The sequence below is a fragment of the Telopea speciosissima genome, chromosome 4 (assembly GCF_018873765.1).
Source record: "Telopea speciosissima isolate NSW1024214 ecotype Mountain lineage chromosome 4, Tspe_v1, whole genome shotgun sequence".
NCBI lineage: Eukaryota > Viridiplantae > Streptophyta > Magnoliopsida > Proteales > Proteaceae > Telopea > Telopea speciosissima.
The window spans coordinates 71,834,072-71,854,879 of NC_057919.1; the positions used below are offsets into that span (position 1 = coordinate 71,834,072).

General features: G+C 38.9%; 1 protein-coding gene, 1 long non-coding RNA gene and 2 pseudogenes across 3 annotated transcripts in view; 3 read left to right on the forward strand and 1 right to left on the reverse strand.

The window, feature by feature from the left end:
- LOC122658835 (cathepsin B-like protease 3) overlaps positions 1 to 771 on the reverse strand; it is a 33,521-nt gene extending 32,750 nt beyond the window's left edge. For both annotated transcript variants that reach the window (XM_043853966.1, XM_043853965.1), the window contains exon 1: positions 585 to 771. In XM_043853966.1, coding sequence (XP_043709901.1) covers positions 585 to 653 — 69 coding nt within the window. In that variant the 5' untranslated portion in view covers positions 654 to 771. The remainder of the gene's footprint in view (positions 1 to 584) is intronic.
- Positions 772 to 13,509: 12,738 nt separating this feature from the next.
- Positions 13,510 to 14,014, forward strand: LOC122659752. Its single transcript, XR_006332538.1, has 2 exons — positions 13,510 to 13,689; positions 13,774 to 14,014. It is a non-coding gene; the product is annotated as an uncharacterized LOC122659752 (long non-coding RNA).
- A 3,228-nt stretch (positions 14,015 to 17,242) lies between these two features.
- On the forward strand, positions 17,243 to 17,304 carry LOC122660669 (annotated as a pseudogene).
- A 76-nt stretch (positions 17,305 to 17,380) lies between these two features.
- LOC122660668 lies at positions 17,381 to 17,484 on the forward strand (annotated as a pseudogene).
- The last annotated feature ends 3,324 nt before the right edge of the window (positions 17,485 to 20,808 follow it).

Genomic DNA, 20,808 nt, shown 5'->3' on the forward strand with positions numbered 1-20,808 from the left:
ATAAGCTTTTTATAAATTTAGATTGGCCGACTTCACTTTGAATGTATGATCTGCTAGCATCACAATTCCAGAAATATGTTCAGCCATACCAGAATTTGTTTCTTAAAATAATTCTGAGTTTAAAATCAAAATCCAGAAACACTGCACTCTAACGAGACTCTGGATTACTATAATAATCCAAATTAGAATGCGGCAACACTGCACCAAATCAAAACTAGGTTATAATAATCCAAATCTGAATTGTATATCTCAACCAAACGTCCCCCTTAAGAGTGATAAAGCTATTTTAGACAGCCATTAGAGAAGCCCTATAGCATTAAATTCTTAATGGAAAGGGTTCGACCTTTCCCTTTAACAAAAAGTTAACGAATTATGACAACGACGTGTACTTTACTACTTCCAGTGGAGAAAAGGCATAAGTAACGAAAAATGGAATGGGGACATAGTCAGCAGTTATCAATAGGATTTGATGGATAAGGGAGTAAACCAGGAAGAAACCATATCAGAACCAAACATCCAAAATAAAAGGATCATGAAATAGGAGGTAGAAGGGGAAGGAATAAATGATATTCATTGACAAATACCTGATGCAGAAACGGCGAAATGAATCCCAAAAGTATGAGAACAACCAAATATGGCGAAGTCGCCGCCATTTCGTCCCGCCTCGGAGCTGAATCGAAGTGAGGTGGAGTCTCCGTCGACCCGCAGGACCGTGAGGAGTCGATGGAGGGACGCCACCCTGCGATAGATAGGTGCGGATGAATCTTTCAGACAACAGCAGGTACTACTTCATTATTGAGTACATAAAAGAACAGCTGGGCAGATTTATCGTCTCTCCCAGTCGGAGGGCCCGGCCATACATGCACCTATCATGCCTGGGAGGGATGACCTATCATGACTGAACTGATGTCGTCAAAACAGATAACGCCATAAAAAGATAAACTTTCACGTCAAATGGTTAAGGGTTAAGGAATCCATTCCCCCCTCTCCATTGACGATTAGATAAGTTAAAAGATGGAAAGAAATCTTCGCGCGCATCCAACGGTTGGAGAATTTTGGGGGTGCGTGCACGGATGCGCCCTGGAAGAGCATTGCCATCCTACCCTTGTAAAGTTTTTTTTTGGGAAAATATCATCCCCCTCCCTAAGTTTTCTTAATATCAATACAATACCTAAATTTTGAAAAATGATAATGCCTTTCCTTATTTTTTAAAGATTCTATCAGTCATATCCTAACTGTTAAAAAACGTCATTAAGTGATGACGAAAATATCATCCCCCTCCCTAAGTTTCCTTAATATCAATTCAATACCCAAGTTTTGAAAAATGATAATGCCCTTCCCTACTTTTTAAAGATTCTATCAGTCATATCCTAACTGTTAAAAAATGTCATTAAGTGATGACGTAGGTATGCCCACTTTTTCTAAAACCTCAAATTACCCTTATTGTAATTTTATTTCAATTTTGCCCCCTTCAACCCAAAACACCATTTCTTTTTCTTCTCTAGGTTTTTTTTTCTTCTTCCGCCAGCACCACCATCATCGCCACCATTGTCGCCATAGATCCTGTTCCACCACCACCACCGTCGAACCCCATTTCCATCTTCTAACCCAGCTCCTCCATCACTCTCTATCTCCCCTTTCTTCTTCTTCCCCTCTTGCAACCCCCTTCCTGCAACTCCGCCCCCACCCTGCTGCCAACGCAACCCCTTTCAAGAATAAAATTTGGGACTTGTATTTAAACCCAGACAAATTACGACCATTCACCCAATAAACAACACATTGAAATGGATATCTCACCCAATCAACTAATCAACCCACCGACTTCTCACCCAATTTTGTCTTACCGAATCGATGGAGCAGCTGATTTAGGCCAATGGATTGATCCGAATCCCTGGAACTTGATGATTCCTCCTTCCCCTGTTGCACCTGCCACACCCTATTATTCATCTCGGAGAATCTAATGTTCATGTCCATCGATTCCTGAATCATCATTTCCCCCTCTTCTGTCTCTCCAAGGAACCTTACTCCTGTCGCGGCCAATTCGGGGTTTTGCGAGGATGTCGGATAGAACAAACTAGGGTACCCATGTTCATGTCGTAGGCAGTCTGTCTCGCTGTTGGGGTGTGGGTCATCTGGCTGTGAGAGGTGGAGCTCTCTCTTCTGTCCATGGAGACACCGCCGCCGCCTCTCCTGATGGTGGAGATGATGTAGTATGGCATCCCTGCTTGGAGTTCATTGTCATCTGTGTCGAGCACAGCGGAATGGGATTGGGAGTGGGAGGAATACGTGGTGGTGATGTGCGTGGCTGGGAATGGCGTTCGTGTGGAAAAGGGAGGCTAAAATCAAGTGTATATATGATTCTTCTCTGAGAAGAGAAAGTAGTAGAAAATCAGAGAAGAGATGGAAAATGGTTTAGAATTTATAAATAAAAAAAAAACAAAAAGAAGGAATGAAACTTAGATAAACCAAGAGAAGACAGATAGAGAGAGAAGGAATGAAATAGGATTTTTCTAATGGCGGGTCTCTCTATTTCCCCTGTTGTAAGGGAGAAAGGCTTCTATCGTGGTCACCGGTGAAGGCCTGTCGTTCGCCCATGAGTTTCAAGGCTGCCGGCCCTCCTTTTGGCCACCACAAGGGGCGGCGGGCGGTGGGTGAATTGAAACCCCTCCCTGTTTGTCGAATTGGGGAAGACAATGAGGAATATTCCCCTTATTATAATTAAAAAAAAAAAAGGTTTTCTTTAAGATAAGTAATTGGGATTTGCTAACGTGAACTACTGGGGGAAGGTGCTAATGTGCGCCAAGGTTGGGTTGGTGGATCCACCCATTAACTCCAACTATAAAAGGGTAATATGGTCATTTCATATGTTGTTTTAACAGAGTTGGTCACTTAGGGTACGGTTGATAGAATCTTTAGAAAGTAGGGGAGGGCATTATCATTTTTCAAAACTTGGGTATTGGGTTGATATTAAGGAAACTTGGAGGGGAGGGGGATGATATTTTCCCTTTTTTTTTTATACCTTTCTTTTTTTTTTTTGGTAGAAAAAAGACTATTTCATTCATGCGCGTCCAACGCCAAACAAAGGAAAATGAAATACATAACACAAATAGAGAGCATGATAAGCACAATGTATGAATATACGGTATCCAAAACCAAGGAGTGGAAATTAACCCAGTCGCACATGCCATTAACTGGGTCATCCAAGCTAGGGGTTGGGTCACTACCACTTCCCTAGGTAATATGTTGTAGCCATTGCTACAATTAAGCGCATGCACTAACGTGCCAATAGTAGGGGTGCCAAAAAAGCCAAACAGTCCAATGCCACACTGCCCACGCGTGCCAACATGCTGCTACAGCTTATTTTCAAACAAACTTGTCGGATCGGCAATAGTCTGCTGGATCGGCGAGTGGAGCTTTGAATGACAGCCAAAGAGTGTTGGTGAATAATGACCGATGGTTGGAGCATCAGAGCCGACGTATACCTCAGTGCCAAGCACCTGGGTCGGCAACACCTGCAAACACACAGAAAAAGAAAAAAAGAGAACCACCCTTGCCAAAGAGCCCAAACACTGAAACAAATCCTTGGAACACAAAAACAACAACTCTTGGCCGACAACGGCACAAAACCCTAATCACCCACAGAACTAGGCCACCACTCATCAACAGAAGCACGGTGGAACCCTTGGAGGCCATCTCAACTTTGGCCTTGAACTCAGCCTCACAAGACTGGTTCAGCCCCAAATTTGCGCCGGTCAAAAACCCCATCGGAGCCACCGGCGGAGAAGGTATCGGTGCCCCCCCAAGCCGTGTCGTAAGGCACCCTGCGGTTAACCATAGCCTTACAATCGAAGAAATCAAGAGTGCCAGCAGTATCGTTGCCTGAGGTGCCAAGGTGCTCGGGTTCTGTTCCGTTCCAACCGACCAAGATGAGGAGCCCCATCACCAATATTAGCTCCCCCATCACATGATAAAGAAATTGATACTCTAAGCGAACCTGGTAGGTTCAGTTCGAATCTGGTTCTTGTATTCGGTTCTTATCTGGTTACTTTGTCTAGTTCAGTGATACTACTACAACAACAATACATCATACAAGGATTAAGCACAAATGCACAATAGCTACTATGGCTCTTGTAGACTAGAGACCACTCAACACGTAAGTAGAGAAATGAATATTCATAATGGAATATCATCTCCAAATCAAAGTCTTGGTGAAACAACCCTGGTTTTGCCAAATCATCAATCACCTCATTTGTAGCTCTCGATTTCCATTGAAATTGAAACTATAGTTTCAAAGTAGTAGACAAGAAGTTCGTAGAATCGTATTCATAGGGTTAACTTAAGGCTTAAGCCTTAAGGAAGTAGAAAACTAAAAGATAAAAGCTATTAGGGTTTTAGCGAGGCGGGTAATTCGGTTCAAATTCGGTTAGATCCCTCGATTTAGTGGCTAGATCCGGATCGAATCGCATTATAAACACATATTTCAAATCCGGGATTTAACCAGATTATATTAGGTCTAGATTGGTTCAAGTTATTCAGTCCGGATCTAGATTCGATTTTCAATTCCGGTTCCACATTGACACCGTGTCTTACTATGTGGACCTATGTGACACCATTTTGGTCATTATTCCAATTAAATGGAACCTTGGAAATAGTGAAGGACAGTTCAAAGTCGCTGATACGGGTTTACTCCCCTTCAGTATTTGAGACAGTTTCAGTAAGATAACTTTGATACGAGTTTACCCCCCTCAACCTTTGAGACTATTTCAGACATTGATACAGGTTTACCCCCATCCATCTTTAAGACTATTTCAATACAATGACGCTGATATAGGTTTATCCACTTCAATATCTGAATCTATTTCAGTTTAATGACGTGAATGCTATTTGCCTCATTGAAGACACCACATTTTGTCTTCCCCCTCGGAGGTTTCTTGTGACGATGATGAGCACCCTCCAAGGCCTAGAGTCGTTGTCTTTGTGGATGTAGCATCAGTGTGCACTGACCAAATCCATTTATTGATCGTCGATTCCCCTTGTCGGAGCCCAAACCAGAGCCTCCAAGCCCTCCAAGATCCCCTAGAAACCAACCTGGCTCAATAGCCCAATTCCATCCCTACTGACACTGGACCTTAATTCGACACTCAAAGACCCAGAGTCAACATCGACCATACCTTCCATCGACATCGACATACCTTCTCACTATCGAGCAGAGTGTCCCTACTGTCTATATTACCTCGACATTCAAAGTTTTAACATCGACAACCGAGTCATTTCCCTCGATGTTGAGTGTCGTTCATCGACAGCCACTTGATGTCGACTCGACCCCAGTTTACTGTCGATTCTGTGCAAATCTGAGAAGTCAAACCTTGTCATTTTTTACTTCGATCTCGATGCCTTTCTTTTCCAAGCTCATATTTGGCAACTTGGATCTCAATCTTGGCTCTCTTAGGCCCTAAGAAACCTTCCCTAAGGCAAGAAAAACACATGCCCATACCTTATTAGTCATAACCTTGACTTTACACCCACCATCGATGCAAATACACCAATTTTCAACGATCAGGATCAAACCCAACATCCTTAACACGAATTTGGGAGTAGACACACCCCTCTACATCTATAAATACTGCCTCTCTCACATTGAGGAGGATTACACAAGTTTTCCACAGAGGTCCTTTCTCGGTTTTCACTTCAATTAGTGCTTGCAAGCTCTAGTTCAGTTCCCTACTCCATTGCTTTGAGTCCTTAGTCTTTGGCTTCCACATAGCCTTACTCTACTGCCTCTCCCACCTCTTGAGGGTTGCAATTCAACTTGAGGCCTTCAGATTGAAGCTTAGAGACATCAACCAGATGATCTTGGTGCTTGGACAACAAAGTGTCACTTACAAAGAGACAAGAGAAGCCCCCTTATGAGCGACGAAACTTGCTCTACGTACACATCTCTTGAGTCACAAATGGAAACCTCCACACCCTTGATTGATTGTCTTCTAACTAGGTAAGAGATCTCTTCTCTTTATACTCTAATAAAGTTTTGTTATTTTCCACTTCTCATCTGTTTTGCATCTCTGAGGGAGTGTGATCCCATCTCTCTAGATGGTGATCACACCTTCCATCTCCTTTCTTTCTCTTCTCTTTCTTTTACTTATTATACTTGCATGCATGCAATAGTCCATGATCCCTATCCCCGTGGTATAAGCTTTTCCATGTTTACATCCATGACATGAATCTTGCATATCTACGTACATGCATGTCATGCATATTCTTAGCCATTGTTTGCAAGTTTGCCAGCATGCATCTTATTTTCTAATTCTTACAACTTTCATTACATGCATCATCCTGCCATGCTTAAAGTAGTGTCATTCATGCTTAGATCCCATAGATTTGAGTCCCTTATTTTACTTTCCCGTATACTAACCCTTACCTTGCAACTAGTCCTCCGGGTATGTGTTTCTCATCCTCCTTTGTACTGTACTTTCTTACTTTTTTTTTCTTTCACTTTTACTTCTTCCAAAAGCAATAGGAAAACCGGCAAGTCCAGGCAGACTAGGGTGCCTAATACCTTCCTCATACCATAACTTGACTTGTACCCAGACCAACAGACCATTTGTCCCCAAAAGGGCGTATCCATGAGAGTCATTACATTACAATTTTGGGTCCTAGACCGTCCTCTAGGTGAAGACTCCCTACATGCATTTTTCACCTCTCTCTTCTCTTCCTCCAAAACAAAACAGGTTGGGATGAGGTGGAGGACGCATGGCGATCCCCCGCCGCGGCCCTTTGTCCTCACACTCATCCATCCTTGAGACCATTTCAGTAAGATGACGTTAATGCGGTTTACCCATTCATTTCCCCAATTGAGTCCATCCAAGTCCATGTCTCTAGTATAGTTTATCCTCGAGTCTGCTCTAATCTTATGTCAATAGTGCGGTTTACCCCTTTCATCCCCTTCAAGTCTACTCCAATTTTATGTCACTAGTACGGTTTATACTTCCTTATAAGCAAACTCTCCCAAACTTATTCAACTACTCAGGACAATAACATTCCCACAACATTTGAATATCGTGCATAGGACAAGATTAATTCCCTACTGCACCTTTTCCAAAAACCTCCATTTGCTTAAAACTATACATTCCCTTAGTTGTTAATCTTGTGCACAAGATAAAAATGATTCCCAACAACACATTATTTTGGAAACATTTACGCATGAGCGTTTGATTAGGATAGAACATAATCCTGGTAGCCGCTTCCCAGGTTATTTGACTTCCACTCATTTTCTTAGGACATGACAATTCCCTTGGCATCTCAATTCTGTGTATAGGGCACTCCTTTAATATATTGTGCTGAAAAAATTCATGGTTATTTTCTTTGACTTTCGTCCACTACATACTCAAAGAGGGGCATTCTATAGACCACCCACCTTGCTGCTAGTAATTGGAGTCCAAAGCATTTTATAGTGTTTTGTACTGTGGAAAATTAACATTTTTCCCCTGTAATGTATAGGAGGCCCAAACATTTCCAAAACAGGCTGGAACTTTCTGGATAACATAATTATATGTTATTAATGCATCTCCTAAAATTTTGTGCAAATCAAACACTATTTGGCCACCATTACATCAAACCCTAATTATGTGGGCCCTACCTACTTTGGGGCACAAATTTGATTGTGTCCCTATCCAATCTATGGTGTATCTTTACATAATTGATTATATCATTCAAAATTCCTTCCAATGATGTGTGGATTGTCAAAATCTGACAGTCGGATCTCCCAAAAGCTTGCTGAAAAAAGCAATCATACTATGAGTCGGCCCGCTATAAGCACAAATCACGCTATGTTCCCGGAAGAATCTATGGTTTATGTTTATATCATTGGAAAGTAGACTCAAAATTCTTTCCAACAATATACATATCATAAAAATCATCTGGAATCAACCTCGGAAGTCAGACGAAGAAGCCACCAAGGCACAGGGCCCATTTCTTGGGCACTTGAGATGCTACCATGTGGTAGCATCCCAGACCTAGAAATTGGTGGTGCCGCCTAGCCCTAAGTGGCTCCACAGATGCTCCCCTCTTTTTCTTTCTCCCTTCTATATTTCTTCACTCCCTATAAATAGGGTCCTTAGTTCATTTGAAATATTATCCCTCAGAGCTATAAGTTTCTGATTTTATGAGTCTTCAAGATCAGGCTCTGTCCTCTCTCATGGCTTAGTCCATCGATAGTCTCGCGTAAAAGCCAAAAACCATTAGAGAAATATTGAAATTTAGAGGGAAGCCCACAAAAAGCTAGAGAGAGCAGAAATTTTACAATAAATTTCAAATTTTCCTAGGAGTACTGAATTACTATCAAACAACCCAGAAGTGTCGAAATTCCCAAAAAAAAAATTGTCGGTTGTGCCCTAAAAAGTCAATTTTCTCTTTGCTCCCAAATTTCACCTGAAGGTCCAATTGGTCCCATATTGCAGCAAAAGTGCCCAAAATCTATAGTAAGCGCCACATATGCCTATTTTTTGTCTCAAAAAGTGGATTTCCTTTCTCATCTTTTACTGGTTCGAGAAGTGCCGAATTAATCTCGGATCACTGTGGAAGTGCCGAAATTTCCTAAAATTCCACCGTCAAGCCCAATTTGGGCCCCAAAAAGGTATTTTTCTCTCCCATCTCTTATTGCATGTATTTAATCAGTTTTTCACATAGATTGTGACTATGAAGACGGTTTTGCAAATTGTGCTCGAATTAAGGCATTTTTCCCTAATCAGGGTTATGCTTAGACCTAGGGGTGCAAGTTTGGCCCTGTTGGCCCGAACCTGCCCTGGCCCGCCCTGAGCCCGAACAGGGCCTGGGCTGAGATATTTGGCCCTAAGGGCGAGTCAGGGTTGGAAATTTTTTACCCTGAGTCAGGGTCGGGTCGGGCTAGGGTTGAGGTATCGGGCTAAGCTTGGCCCGGCCCGGCTCGATCCTGATTTAAGTTATACTATAAGATATATATTGATTTAATACATACATTATAAACTTTAAACGTCACCCACATTTTTTTTTATATAATATACTATATATGAAGACAATAAGTGATATAATTCATTTTATTATAGTGTTATTTTATGTAAAATTGATAATGTTCTCCCCAACCCATGCATTTCTTTCCCCCTTCCCATGATCAGGGCCAATCAGGGTCAGCCCGACTCAACCCTAAGGGCGGGTCAGGGTTGAATTATTCTGGCCCTGAGTCGGGGTCGGGTCGGGCCTGGGCCCAGCTAAAGGGACTTAGGGTTGGGCTAGGGTTCTATAAAACCCAGCCCAACCCGACCCTCTTATAGCCCTACTTAGGCCATTGCCATGTTTATACTTCTATAATGGGTTAGACTTAATATATGCAGTTTTCAAATCTCTTGCATGCCATTATGATGCCAATTTGAAAAATACCTACATTTTCATACACCTATAAGATTGTTTTTACCGAAAATAGTCATGGTAATGCGGAAGCACTTCCATAACTTTTCAAAATGATTTTCAAAGTATATATCATATCATATCCTATCATACTATTATATAAAAGCACGTTGTGGCAAATCTTTCAGTTACCTACTCTACCCTTCATTCTTATCTAAAATTCCATTCTTCAATTCTTAATCTTTATGTCATTCTTTCTTATAATTTCATAATCTTAGATACCCTTAGTATTAATTAATATTAATAATATTTATTATTATTTAAAGTAAATATCTCCACAAAATTAGATTTACCAAAAGTAAATCGAATCTCTCACGTTTCCTTATTTTCCTCTCTTTTTTCTCTTCTCTATCCCACTTTCCTTTTCCTTTCCCTTTTATCTATTTTTTTTGGAAAACTTAGCTACTAAAAAATTAATCCCCTTATTACCTTCAATCTTTCACGTTTTTTTACCAAAAATAAATAAAATAAAATCTTTCACGTTTCATTCTTTATCTCATATATTCTATAAGAATCCTTCTTGAATTGGCTACTTTTTCACTGGTCCACTTTATCCTTCTTTCTTAGTATAAATTTCATCTTTCTTGTCTTTACTTATTATTTTGCCATACATTGTGGTACCCCCTTTTTTTTTTTTTAAATATTTATGTAAAATCAATTGAAATAATTAATAATTAATGGGAAATTTACATATACCACCCCTGAGGTTTGACAAAAGGATATTTTCACCCCCCAGTTTTGGAAAATTTTGCGTACCCCCCTGAGGTTTGCAAACGGTAACAAATAAGCCCATTCCGTCAGTTCATGACTAACACTGTTAAAAATTAGACTTGAACTGACGGAATTGCCCTTACAAGAAAAAAAGAAAAAGAAAAAAGAAAAATCACCTGCAACTCATCTTCCCCCATCGATTTTGGGGAAGTTGAGCTGCTAGCATCCCTTTCTCTCCTCCTCTCTCTCTCTCTCCCTCTCTTGTCAAGTACTCTACCGTCTTCTCTTCCCTAAATCTAAATCTCTAATGGGGAAAAAGAAGTACCTGGTCTTCTTTTTCCAATAGATTCACAAGAAACTTTAAAGCCAGGTGAAGGAAAACATGAGAAAGTACTAGAATCCTCCCTCCCCTGTTCTATACATACAGGAATCTGTGTCCTTCCTCCACAATGTTCAAGAAGTTTTACGCCAACCATCAAGCAATCTGTGAAGAGTTCTCTGCAATTCGTGTCAATCCCTAAACAAAACCTAAATCAGTGGCAATTTCGATCATCCCAACCTTCTTTGATGGCCGACGAACCATCTATGATCCATTCAACAACTTTCCCTTCTCAACCTCCCTATCTATTCCTCATCCCAAGCTTCTTTGTTTGAATTTTGTAAAATGGTGAAGGACAGACTGACATTGCCTCTCCTTGTCGATCTCTGTGAGAAAACTGGATTAGTTTCTCCACCATGCTTCATGCTGCTCCTGACTGAACTTAAGTTTCAAATTATGGATTTTCTTCCAGGTGTAGATACAGCAAAGATTGGCTGTATTTGTTTTGAACTGTGATACCTATCATCAAACGATGATCTGTGGAAGCAGAAATTTGCAAAATAGTTTGGATTTTCTGTGGCAGAGGGAATTGGAGGGAGCTAGAAGAAGAAGTTTGCTTCACTTTTTGAGAAGAAGAAGATGAGGAAGAGGAGGATGGGTACCATAAGGCCAATGAGATTACGGCCATATCCATTTGGGGATCCTTATTTTGTTTATCAGAGACCCTGCAGTTCTTGGACCTTTTGGTGGGCGCAGTGACGTTTGCCAATGAAACAACTACGTTTGCCAATGCCCAAATCGATTGGAAGGAGACCCCATAAGCCCATATCTTCAAAGCTGATCTTCCTGGGCTCAAAAATGAAGAAGTGAAGGTTGAAGTGGAAGAAGGCGGAGTTCTCCTGATCAGTGGAAAGCAGAGCAAAGAGCAAAAAGAGAAGAGTGACTAGTGGCACCGAGTTGAGCATAGTAGTGGCAAGTTCCTGCGCAGGTATAGGTTGCCAGAGAATGCCAAGATTGATCAAGTGAAGGCTGCCATGGATAATGGAGTGCTCACTGTTACTGTGCTCAAGGAAGAAGTGAAGAAGCCAGAGGTGAAGGCCATTGAAATCTCTGGCTAGGAGTTCTCGTTCTGACGAGAGAGAGAGAGAGAAAGGAGGAGAGAAAGGGATGCCTGCAACTCATCTTCCCCAATTTGGGGAAGATGAGATGCAGGTGTTTTTTTTTTTTTTTTTCTTGTAAGGGCAATTCCGTCAGTTCAAGTCTAATTTTTAACAATATTAGTTATGAACTGACGGAATGGACTTATTTGTTATCGTTTATAACCCTCAGGGTACGTAGAATTTTCCAAAATTGGGGGGTGAAAATATCCTTTCGTCAACCTCAGGGGTGGTATGTGTAAATTTCCCATAATTAATCCCAACCTATCGAACCGTCTTCTTCCCTTCACGATTTCTTTCGTAGTCTCTCTTTATACGTTCCTTCTCTCCCCCCCTCCCCGCCGATCTGTGTCGAAGTGGAGCTCGCTCTCTCTCCACCCCCGCAGATTTGTGCGAATTACTTCTTCTTGAATAGGCTACCTCCGATGCTCATAAGGCGAGCTCTCTCTCTCTCTCTCTCTCTCTCCACCCTAGCAGATTTGTGCGAATTACTTCGTCTTGAATAGGCTACCTCCGATGCTCATAAGGCTCCCATTCTCCCAGTTAAGAGCCATTACCTCGTCTTGGGGAGGCAACCTGTCAATGCTCATAAGGCTCCCATTGTCCCGATCAAGAACCAGGTACCGTCGTCGTCCTAGGAAATTTAGGGTTATTATAACTCACACATCCATCTTCTTTCTGCTTTCTCACATAGGATTGTTTTCTTCAGAGTTCGATTGTGATTTTAAAGATTATTGGGATCAATGATTTCAATATTTGATTTTTAGTGGTTGGACACCGGTCAATTGTTATTCATTTCATATTAGTATTATATGGGTTTTGGCATGTATTCCAAACTTCAGCTGGTACATTATACCAATCTTCTATATTTAATGTTTCTCAATTTGCTACAGTGATTTTTTTTCTTTCTCTGGGTGGAATGGTGATTTTGATATCTTCATGCTTCAACAATTCGTGGTGGAGTAATTTTCTTGTATTTCAGGTATTCTTTTGCTTGTTTGGTTTGCTTTTGGCTTTCACTAGTTTTTGGGTGGAATGTTGATTTTTTTGTTTTTTGCTTGTTTGGTTTGCTATAGTTAATTTATTTTTTCCTGGGTGGAATGGTGATTTTGATATCTTCATGCTTCAACAATTCTTGGTGGAGTAATTTCCTTGTATTTCAGGTATTCTTTTGCTTGGTTTTCTAAAATATGAAAATCAAGATTGATCAATTTAGGTTCTCTTTCAATCTGAACTGTGTTCCTTTAAATTACCTGATTAGATTTTGCTTTTTCTACGGTAAGGTTCATAAGGTGTTTTCTCTTCTGAATATGATTCGAGTGTCTCATTTTGCAATTTCTGTGTTCGTTAAACGTTTACATTTTTTTTTCTTTGGAAGTTTAACGTGTTGCTGAAGAACTCAATTTATGCTTACCATTTTGTAATGGTTTTGCATTTTTTTCCCTTTCCATTTTCTCCCCCTTCCATCCTTGACTGGTTGCCTAAATATTAGTATTCATGAATTTGAGGTTTATTACAATAGTGTTATTCAGAACATCAATTTTTCCTGTTTTTAAGTTGATTTGGTGGATGATGTGGGACTTCCAAATGAATATCTAACCTGTTGGCTTTGTTTAGCTCAAGATGTGGGTCTTTTGATCCTACCTATTAGATCAACGGAATCATTTTGATTATCGACTATAGAGGATGCTATGTTCATAGAATAAAACATTAAATGCTACCTAAAGATCAATTATTTGAGACCTGCAATTATGTAAAGGTAGGAAACAAAGAAAAAGGTCCAAGGAGATATCTAGGCTTCACGAATGGATTAAAACCAAGTCAGAGATTGTATGTCCGCAATATATGTAGCAATAGTCGATGTTATTGGTGCTGATAAATACTGTAAAATTTGTTTTAGCATATTCAATTTTGTCTTGTGTTGCTTAACCCGTTGTGCTTGATTTGTATCTTCTCTAGATCATGGCAGCTATTGGGACTTCCAATTTTCTTCATATGCATTACATCATGGCCTGTATTGTTCTTCCAGTTCTGGAAGCGTAAGAACTCTGCTCTTTTAGCCAAGTATTTAGTTATCACCATCTATTTCCTAGCTGTTAGGTCACATTTTCATCAATAAAGGCTAATATCTTTTAAATTCTTGTTAAGATGGCTGAAAAGTTATTTAGCGGAAGTGGAAAGGAACTCCGTCCAGTCCTCTGTGGAGCTCATGAAGAAATCAGGGACCAATAACCAAAAAGAAGCTTTTCGAAGAGACAAGTGGTTTGGTCATCTTCTACGATTCAGAAATGATGCAATTGTTATCTCAAGTATAATTTGTCTTCAATTGCCATTTGAGCTGGCTTATGCTCATCTATATGAAGTTCTTGGGTCCGATGTGATGAAGTAAGAAATCCAAGTTGCATTTGGCTTCTCCCATCCCATAAAAGGTTATTTTGTTATTATGCATCAGCGCCATTGAATAATCTTAAGATTACATGTAATTCTTTCATTTGCTATTACTGTAATATGTCTTCTGCAACAATTTTTCCTCTCCCTAATTGGCAAAATCGTTGTTGTTCACTAACTTTGATCGGTGATTCCTCTGTGGTGGCTCTAGGCTGAATATTTTACTATTTCTTTAACTTGCAATCTGGAATCATTTTTCTAATCTGAGCATTATGTCAGCGAACAATCTTATTTACCATTTGAATATTCAGAGTTGAACAGGGTATTCTTCCATGAATTAACCTTTGAATTACTTCTTAATTTATCTAGTCCCAGAAGCCCTTTTTTTATTCTTCCACACCTCTTCGTATGATTTGAGGATTTTCTTTTTCTTCCTGCATTTATTTCTTTACCTTCAAATGCTTAAAAGTTAAAAGTAGTCTTCAATAGCATATGGTTGGTTTTTCCTCTCATTATGTTCTGTAATATTGATCCCTCCTCTGTCTTAACCATAAGAAGTAGAAAATGCTTATGATATTCCTGTTTCTTTTCATTTTAAATGTATATTCGTCTTTTTTTTTTTTTTTTTTCTTTTTTGGGTTTTGGATGCAGGAATGTTTATTGTGTGCTCTGGGTCATAACGAACAATGCTTTCATTTCTATTTTGTTTTTTTAAACTTTTTCAAGAAAAAGGTGCTGTTTAAGCTTTAGAATCATTACTCATGAGAAAAGGTTCATGAAACTAATCTTGAAGTGAGTCGATGGATCGTTTAAAGTACAATTTTATACCATATTGTGAATCTCTTAGTATAACCCTTGTGTTCTACACATTTTTTAATCTGTAGGAAAAGGATAACCCAAACAGGTATTGGTTTTCTGTCAAATTATCAAACCAATCAATTGTATTCAAGGTGGATGGATTTTGAACCAGTTCACAATCAGGCTCAATTAAGAAGCAAGAGTGTTATCATTATCATATGTCTGTGGGTTGTGGTGCTGGTCTATTTATGAAGGCAAACTGGTTTAGGAGTTACTAAAGACACTGGTAAATGTAAATCACATGGAAGTGCTGAGGTAGAAACAATCAGTAAAACTTATTTTGGAAGCAAATTTGGGATTAGCCATTGGAGTCCCTGCATTTATGTGGGGATTTTTGGCTTTTGCTCATATAGGACATGAGGGTTGTGGCTTGCAATTGAAGGGCTGCTAGAATTATACCATGTGGCACAATCAACAAGTCAAGTTCTGTCAAGTTTCACCTAGGAAAAATATTGTATATACAGTGATCCATATGATTGAAATTTGACTTCAAAATTTGACAGATGGTGGTTAATCCACATATGGTCCCACAGCTTGAATTGCCACATTCTAATGTACACAGGGGTCAAAATCAATACCCAAACTAAGCTTACTAGGCCCTTGCACCAAATTACAATAAGAATAAGGTAATAAGGACTTGCCAGGGATCAGAAGAGACACGAACAAAACAGTAGCAGAGAAATTCTGGGCAAATAAGAAGACAATTTGAGGATACAAGGAAAAGTAACTCTCAAACACCAATTTAGATTAATGCCAAACTTGAATTGACTAAACTAATAGGTGGTCTGAACTTTGAAGTTGAGTTAGGGCCATTTTCTCAACTTTCATATCAAGTCCAATTGGGCCAAATTGCTGCTCTGGTCAGTGTTCAGATAGCAGAAATAACAGGTTTAGTAGAGAGATAAAAAGAACTCAAATTGCAAAAGAATACAGAGATCTGAATAAGATGATGCCTACGGAATCTCAAAACAGTAAACCATATCCATTCTTGAAAAAAAATTGATACCCATTTCCTATGATGAGGAATTTTTCTTATGGTATGTCCATGTGATTAGGCTATGGTAGGAGCCAAGATTGTTGGATCTTTAACTCATTGCATTACAATATATAATAGGAATCTATACCACTCTTCATTCTTTTAGGTATCCTATTGGTAGCTTATGCTCGCTTATAAAGTTATCAATAGTATATAGTCAATAATTAACTTAATTACTAAATTTTTTTTCATGCTATGTCTCCAGTTCTATTTAGATCACTATTGCTTGTGCTTTTCAGTTTGTTTCATGAAATGTGCTTTTCAGTTGCATAATGGGTCTAGAAGAGAAGTTTCTTTCATGTTTTAAATCTTATTGAAATGATGTTCAAGGGTGTGGCCCAAGTACTACATTTCCTGTTAGTAGAGAGCTCTTTCAGTTCTATTATAGCTGGTACATGTCTGGCAGTTCAGGAAATTGTTATTTTCTCTTGCAAAGCTACTAAACATTTCTCTGTTTAAAAGAATTTTTTTCATCGTCTACTACTCAAGAAAGAATAAAGAAGTTGCTTTCATGTTTTAAGTCTTAATAGGGGTTCCTTGAAGGGGTACATGTTTGTTAGTTCCTGTTGAATTCGTGCAAAATTTTCACTTGAAGGTTGCAAACTTACAACCATCATCCAGGAAGTTCCTGTCATAGTTGTCAAGGCGTCGCCTAGGCGTCCAGGCGCCTTGGTCGACTTGGGCGCCTTGCCTTGTTCGCCTAGTTGGTGTCGCCTTGAACTTTGGCCCTCTCCACCGCCTTGGATCGCCTCACCGCCGTGACAACTATGGTTCCTGTTGCTCGTATACCTAAATCTGAGCCCGGATATGTTCTTGATAAGCGCAATCTGGTTAGTCTTCCCCCCCCCTTCTTCGAGTCATTTTTTGTTTCTTTACTTGTGTCCATTCTCTTTGATCTAATAAGCAATGAGTCCTCAGGTTGAAATTCTTAGGGTTTTGCTTCTTCGATAGCTATGTCATGTGCGGGAGTTATGTTTCAAACTTTTGGTGGAGACGTGGTGTTGTGTTTTTAGCGAAACAATTTTTATTCTTCAACATACGCATTGATTTTGGAATGAGTTAGGCAGTCTTCAATTACATAGGAAAATACCATTGTCTTCAGTCTCATCGAGAGGCAAAGGTTCCCTCTTACGATGAATCTTCATTGAAAATTCCAGGGTTTTGGGGAACTTTTGTTCAGTATATTGTCAAGGAAACAGAGGTGATACCAGCCAAGGTCTTTCAAGCTTGTCTTCTTCTTTCTTATATCTTTTCATTTTATCACTTTTTGAATCTCTGTTTTTATATGATTTTTTTTTTTTAATTTGGGATAAAAAATGAGATTGTATGGAATGGATGGAAGTGATGATTCTTTCCCCAATTGCTCGACTCTGATGATACTAAGCTATTATCTCTATTTTTCAATTATTATTTTTTTTTAAGTTGTTCTTCTCTATTTCATTAGCTTAGGTCAATTAATCTGAAACGAATGGATGGGAGGTGATGACAATTTTCCCATATTATTGACACTGATTCAAACTGTTCTGTTTAATCATCTCCAAATCTTTGGAGATTTATAAGCCAGATTTCTGATCCTTTCCAATGGTTTTAAGCATTCTCAATTTTGAATTTTGATGGTTTATGTTGTATTGGAATTATCAATCTTCCTGTGAATTTTGAATCAAGAAAATTTCTTTGCATTGGATTGACAGGGGGAGGGGGAGATTTTTCCCTTACCACACTGGAGCAACCAATTGAAAGTGTTTGTATATTCCAGGGTAAAACATCGAACAAAAAGCTCAGATATGTTGTTGGTATTTCCAAACTTCTTCTTGGAGTTTTGGGTTTGAAAGATCAAGTTCCATCTCCTTGAACATTAGAATCTCTTTCAAATTAGAAAATTTAGATATTCTATTAATTTTTGGCATGAACAGTATTGATTCAGCCAGAATTTGATTGGTCAAAACCAATTTTAATCTAACTTGTCGATCAACAAATCATTCCTAATTTTTTAAACCGTGGGAGAGAAGCTATGGACAATGACTTTCTTGATGTTGTATTGTAATCCTCTCTCTCCATTGAAGACCTCGCTCAACCTTCTCCAAGTTCACAATCAGGAGAATGAATTCTTCACAAAACTTGTCTTCTGCGGCTGCAACTGGGAGTGGCGCTATCACCCAAACCAACATGATCCAAAGCAGAACCTCAACCAAGTCATCAACTCTATACAGAAGACTCTTAGTCTTCTCCATTAGCTTCACCTCATTGTTTCCTCTTTAAGCGTGGCTTCTCAACCCCCTTCCCTGCAACGCCTGTAAATAGATATACCACAGATCTAGCCAACTTATTTTTTTTTAATCATTTGATTCTTTTTCTTCGTATGCATTCAAATGCCTTCACTTTTAGTTTCTGTGTTATATTGTAGCCTTGGATTTGGAAGCAGTGGTTTATTGTTCTTTATTAATTCATCGGTTTTATATAATTTGCTGGTATTTGTAAGCTAATGTGTAGAAGAAAATATTTGCAATTGCTGGTGTTTTAGTTTAATCCATGATGGGAAGAAACTGGATGAATTCATGAGGGAATATTATCAATGCTGCATGTGTAGAAATCAAATCACCAAAGGCAAAACTGATGCGTTCAAGGTAATTTTTACTTGTTGTCATGTCCGGATAATTCCGATGTACATTTTTGTTTTCTTGGGTAAGGTCATTGGCTCATTGCCATGTGTTCGTGCATGCTTGTTGAATGGTCACGATTTTTTATGGTGAAATATTGTTTAAAATCTTGACCTATTGCTCACTCTTTATTCTACTGTACTAATTTTTTGTACTGGTGAACTAAGAATTGGTAGAGGTAAGATTTCCTGCTGCACCATAAGTTGATGCTTTGGATTCCATTTCTTGTGAAATCAAGGTGATGTGTATCAAATTTTAATAAGAATTCATTTGAGAATGAAATAAGAAGTCATTGTAGAAATACCAGTCGTGGCAATATATTAATTCATTGGCTGTTAAATGGAGGCAGATAACAGAACCTTGTGATCCAGTTGTGTGGGTTAACAAGCTAAGGTAATCTTTCAGTCTTGTTGTGTGTACATTTATACTTGATTTTCTGGTGTTTTGACATTGTGTTGCTACTTGGGGTTGCATATTTTTGGGGCTTGGTATTATATAGAGTTTTTTGTCATAATGTTTTATTGGTCTTTGATTTGATCCAACACCTCTACATTAGTACCATATAGTGTTACTACCCTGAAAATTAGATTATATTTTCGCAAAAGATGTGGTCTTTGTATCTAAATGTTAAAACCACTCAATCCCTTTTCAACAGATATCAAGAGCAATGTCATGACAATCATAAAGTAGTGTTAATTTGAATGAGCGGTAAGTATCTAATGATATATCATAATGCCCAAGTCCCTGATCTCATATTCGTTTTGAATTCTTATGATTTGTTTGCAATTTTAGTTTGTTCTCTCTTTGGTTTTGGTTTGAGTGATTGTAGTGATGGAGTTCTCAGGTTACTTTCTTTTATGGCAACAATTATCACTTTCGGGATCTTGTGGAGTTTGGACAATTTGCTTTCACTGCACCTGAATGTGGTCACTATGGCAATCTCGGTTACCAGGTCTTTCCAGAAGCCAGAGTCGTGGAGTTTCTGTTATTTTTTTTCTTCCAATCCATTTGTCATTATTTTTCTGCAGCCATAGGTTTTGCATATTGACTTTCTCTGTTTTGAGGACTCTTTTTGATCTTTTACTTTCTCACGTCCCTTTCTTGGAGACAAACAGTTTCTAGGATGATGCTGCCCTGAAATCTACAATTCTGCATTGCAGAAAAAGAAAAACATTCATCATTCTTGATTAATGCGACAGGTGCCTTTCTCTCTCTCTGAGTTTTAGAAATATCCATCTGCGCCTATAATTGTTCTTTGTTGAATTCTTTTACTAATAGCAAGACCATTCATTAAGGCCATCAATCGACTGAATTATCTCTGAATATAGTGCAACTGGAAATCACTTCAAGTTGGCGTGTTCTTGCATGTTTGTTTTGTTATTTTTTTCTCCATCGTGAGTGGGTTGACTACTGTTGGTTTCCTTCTCTTGAAGAAGGCCATCGCTTACTGTTCTTTTCCACTTTCCATGCATACAAAAATTGAATAAAGGATTCCTTACACAAAAAGGAAGGTAAAATCAGGGTGAGATGATAAGGCTTCAACTTTCCAAGCTTCTTTCATACCCTGTAGATGCCGTGAATATTCAGGAAAAGAGGGTCGAGTACTTGATATTCATCATAGACCTCATTTCTCTCATCATCATAGTTACGCCAATCCTTTGTGCCACTCTTTAAATTTTATTCAGTAGCTTAAGTTCTCAATTCAAAACACAGATGTATCACTTGATTTCTAGGCTTAATTTTGATCAATTCTCTCTCATCTCTTCCTTTCTCACTCTCACACGACTCCCTGTACTGATTCCTTCCCATACTCCATACCAAATATGGCCATTGAAAGAGCGGATTTGAGAAATTTTGTCTACTAATACCACTGTTTAGGATAGAAAATCTTTGGTATAAGGTGTCTAAACAATTGGAAATCTTTGATTTCTGCTATTTCCTTAGTAAACTATTGTAGTTACAATCTGATTCCATTTGGGGATATTTAGCTCTTAGATGCTAATTGATATTGTCCATTAAATCGATCAATTATTTTTCTGGTGCTACCTGAAATCAAAATTTGTTTCTATTGTTCTGTTTCTTAGATTTTCTACAACAATAGGAAACTTCTTAATCTCACCAATTGACACAGCCAAATAAGAGAAAAAGGTTAGTAAGTCTGTCACTTTTTCTCCTTCTCTATTGGTTTAAATAAGTTGTGGCCCTGTCTCACGTATCACGTGACAAAACCAAGACCGCCTAAAG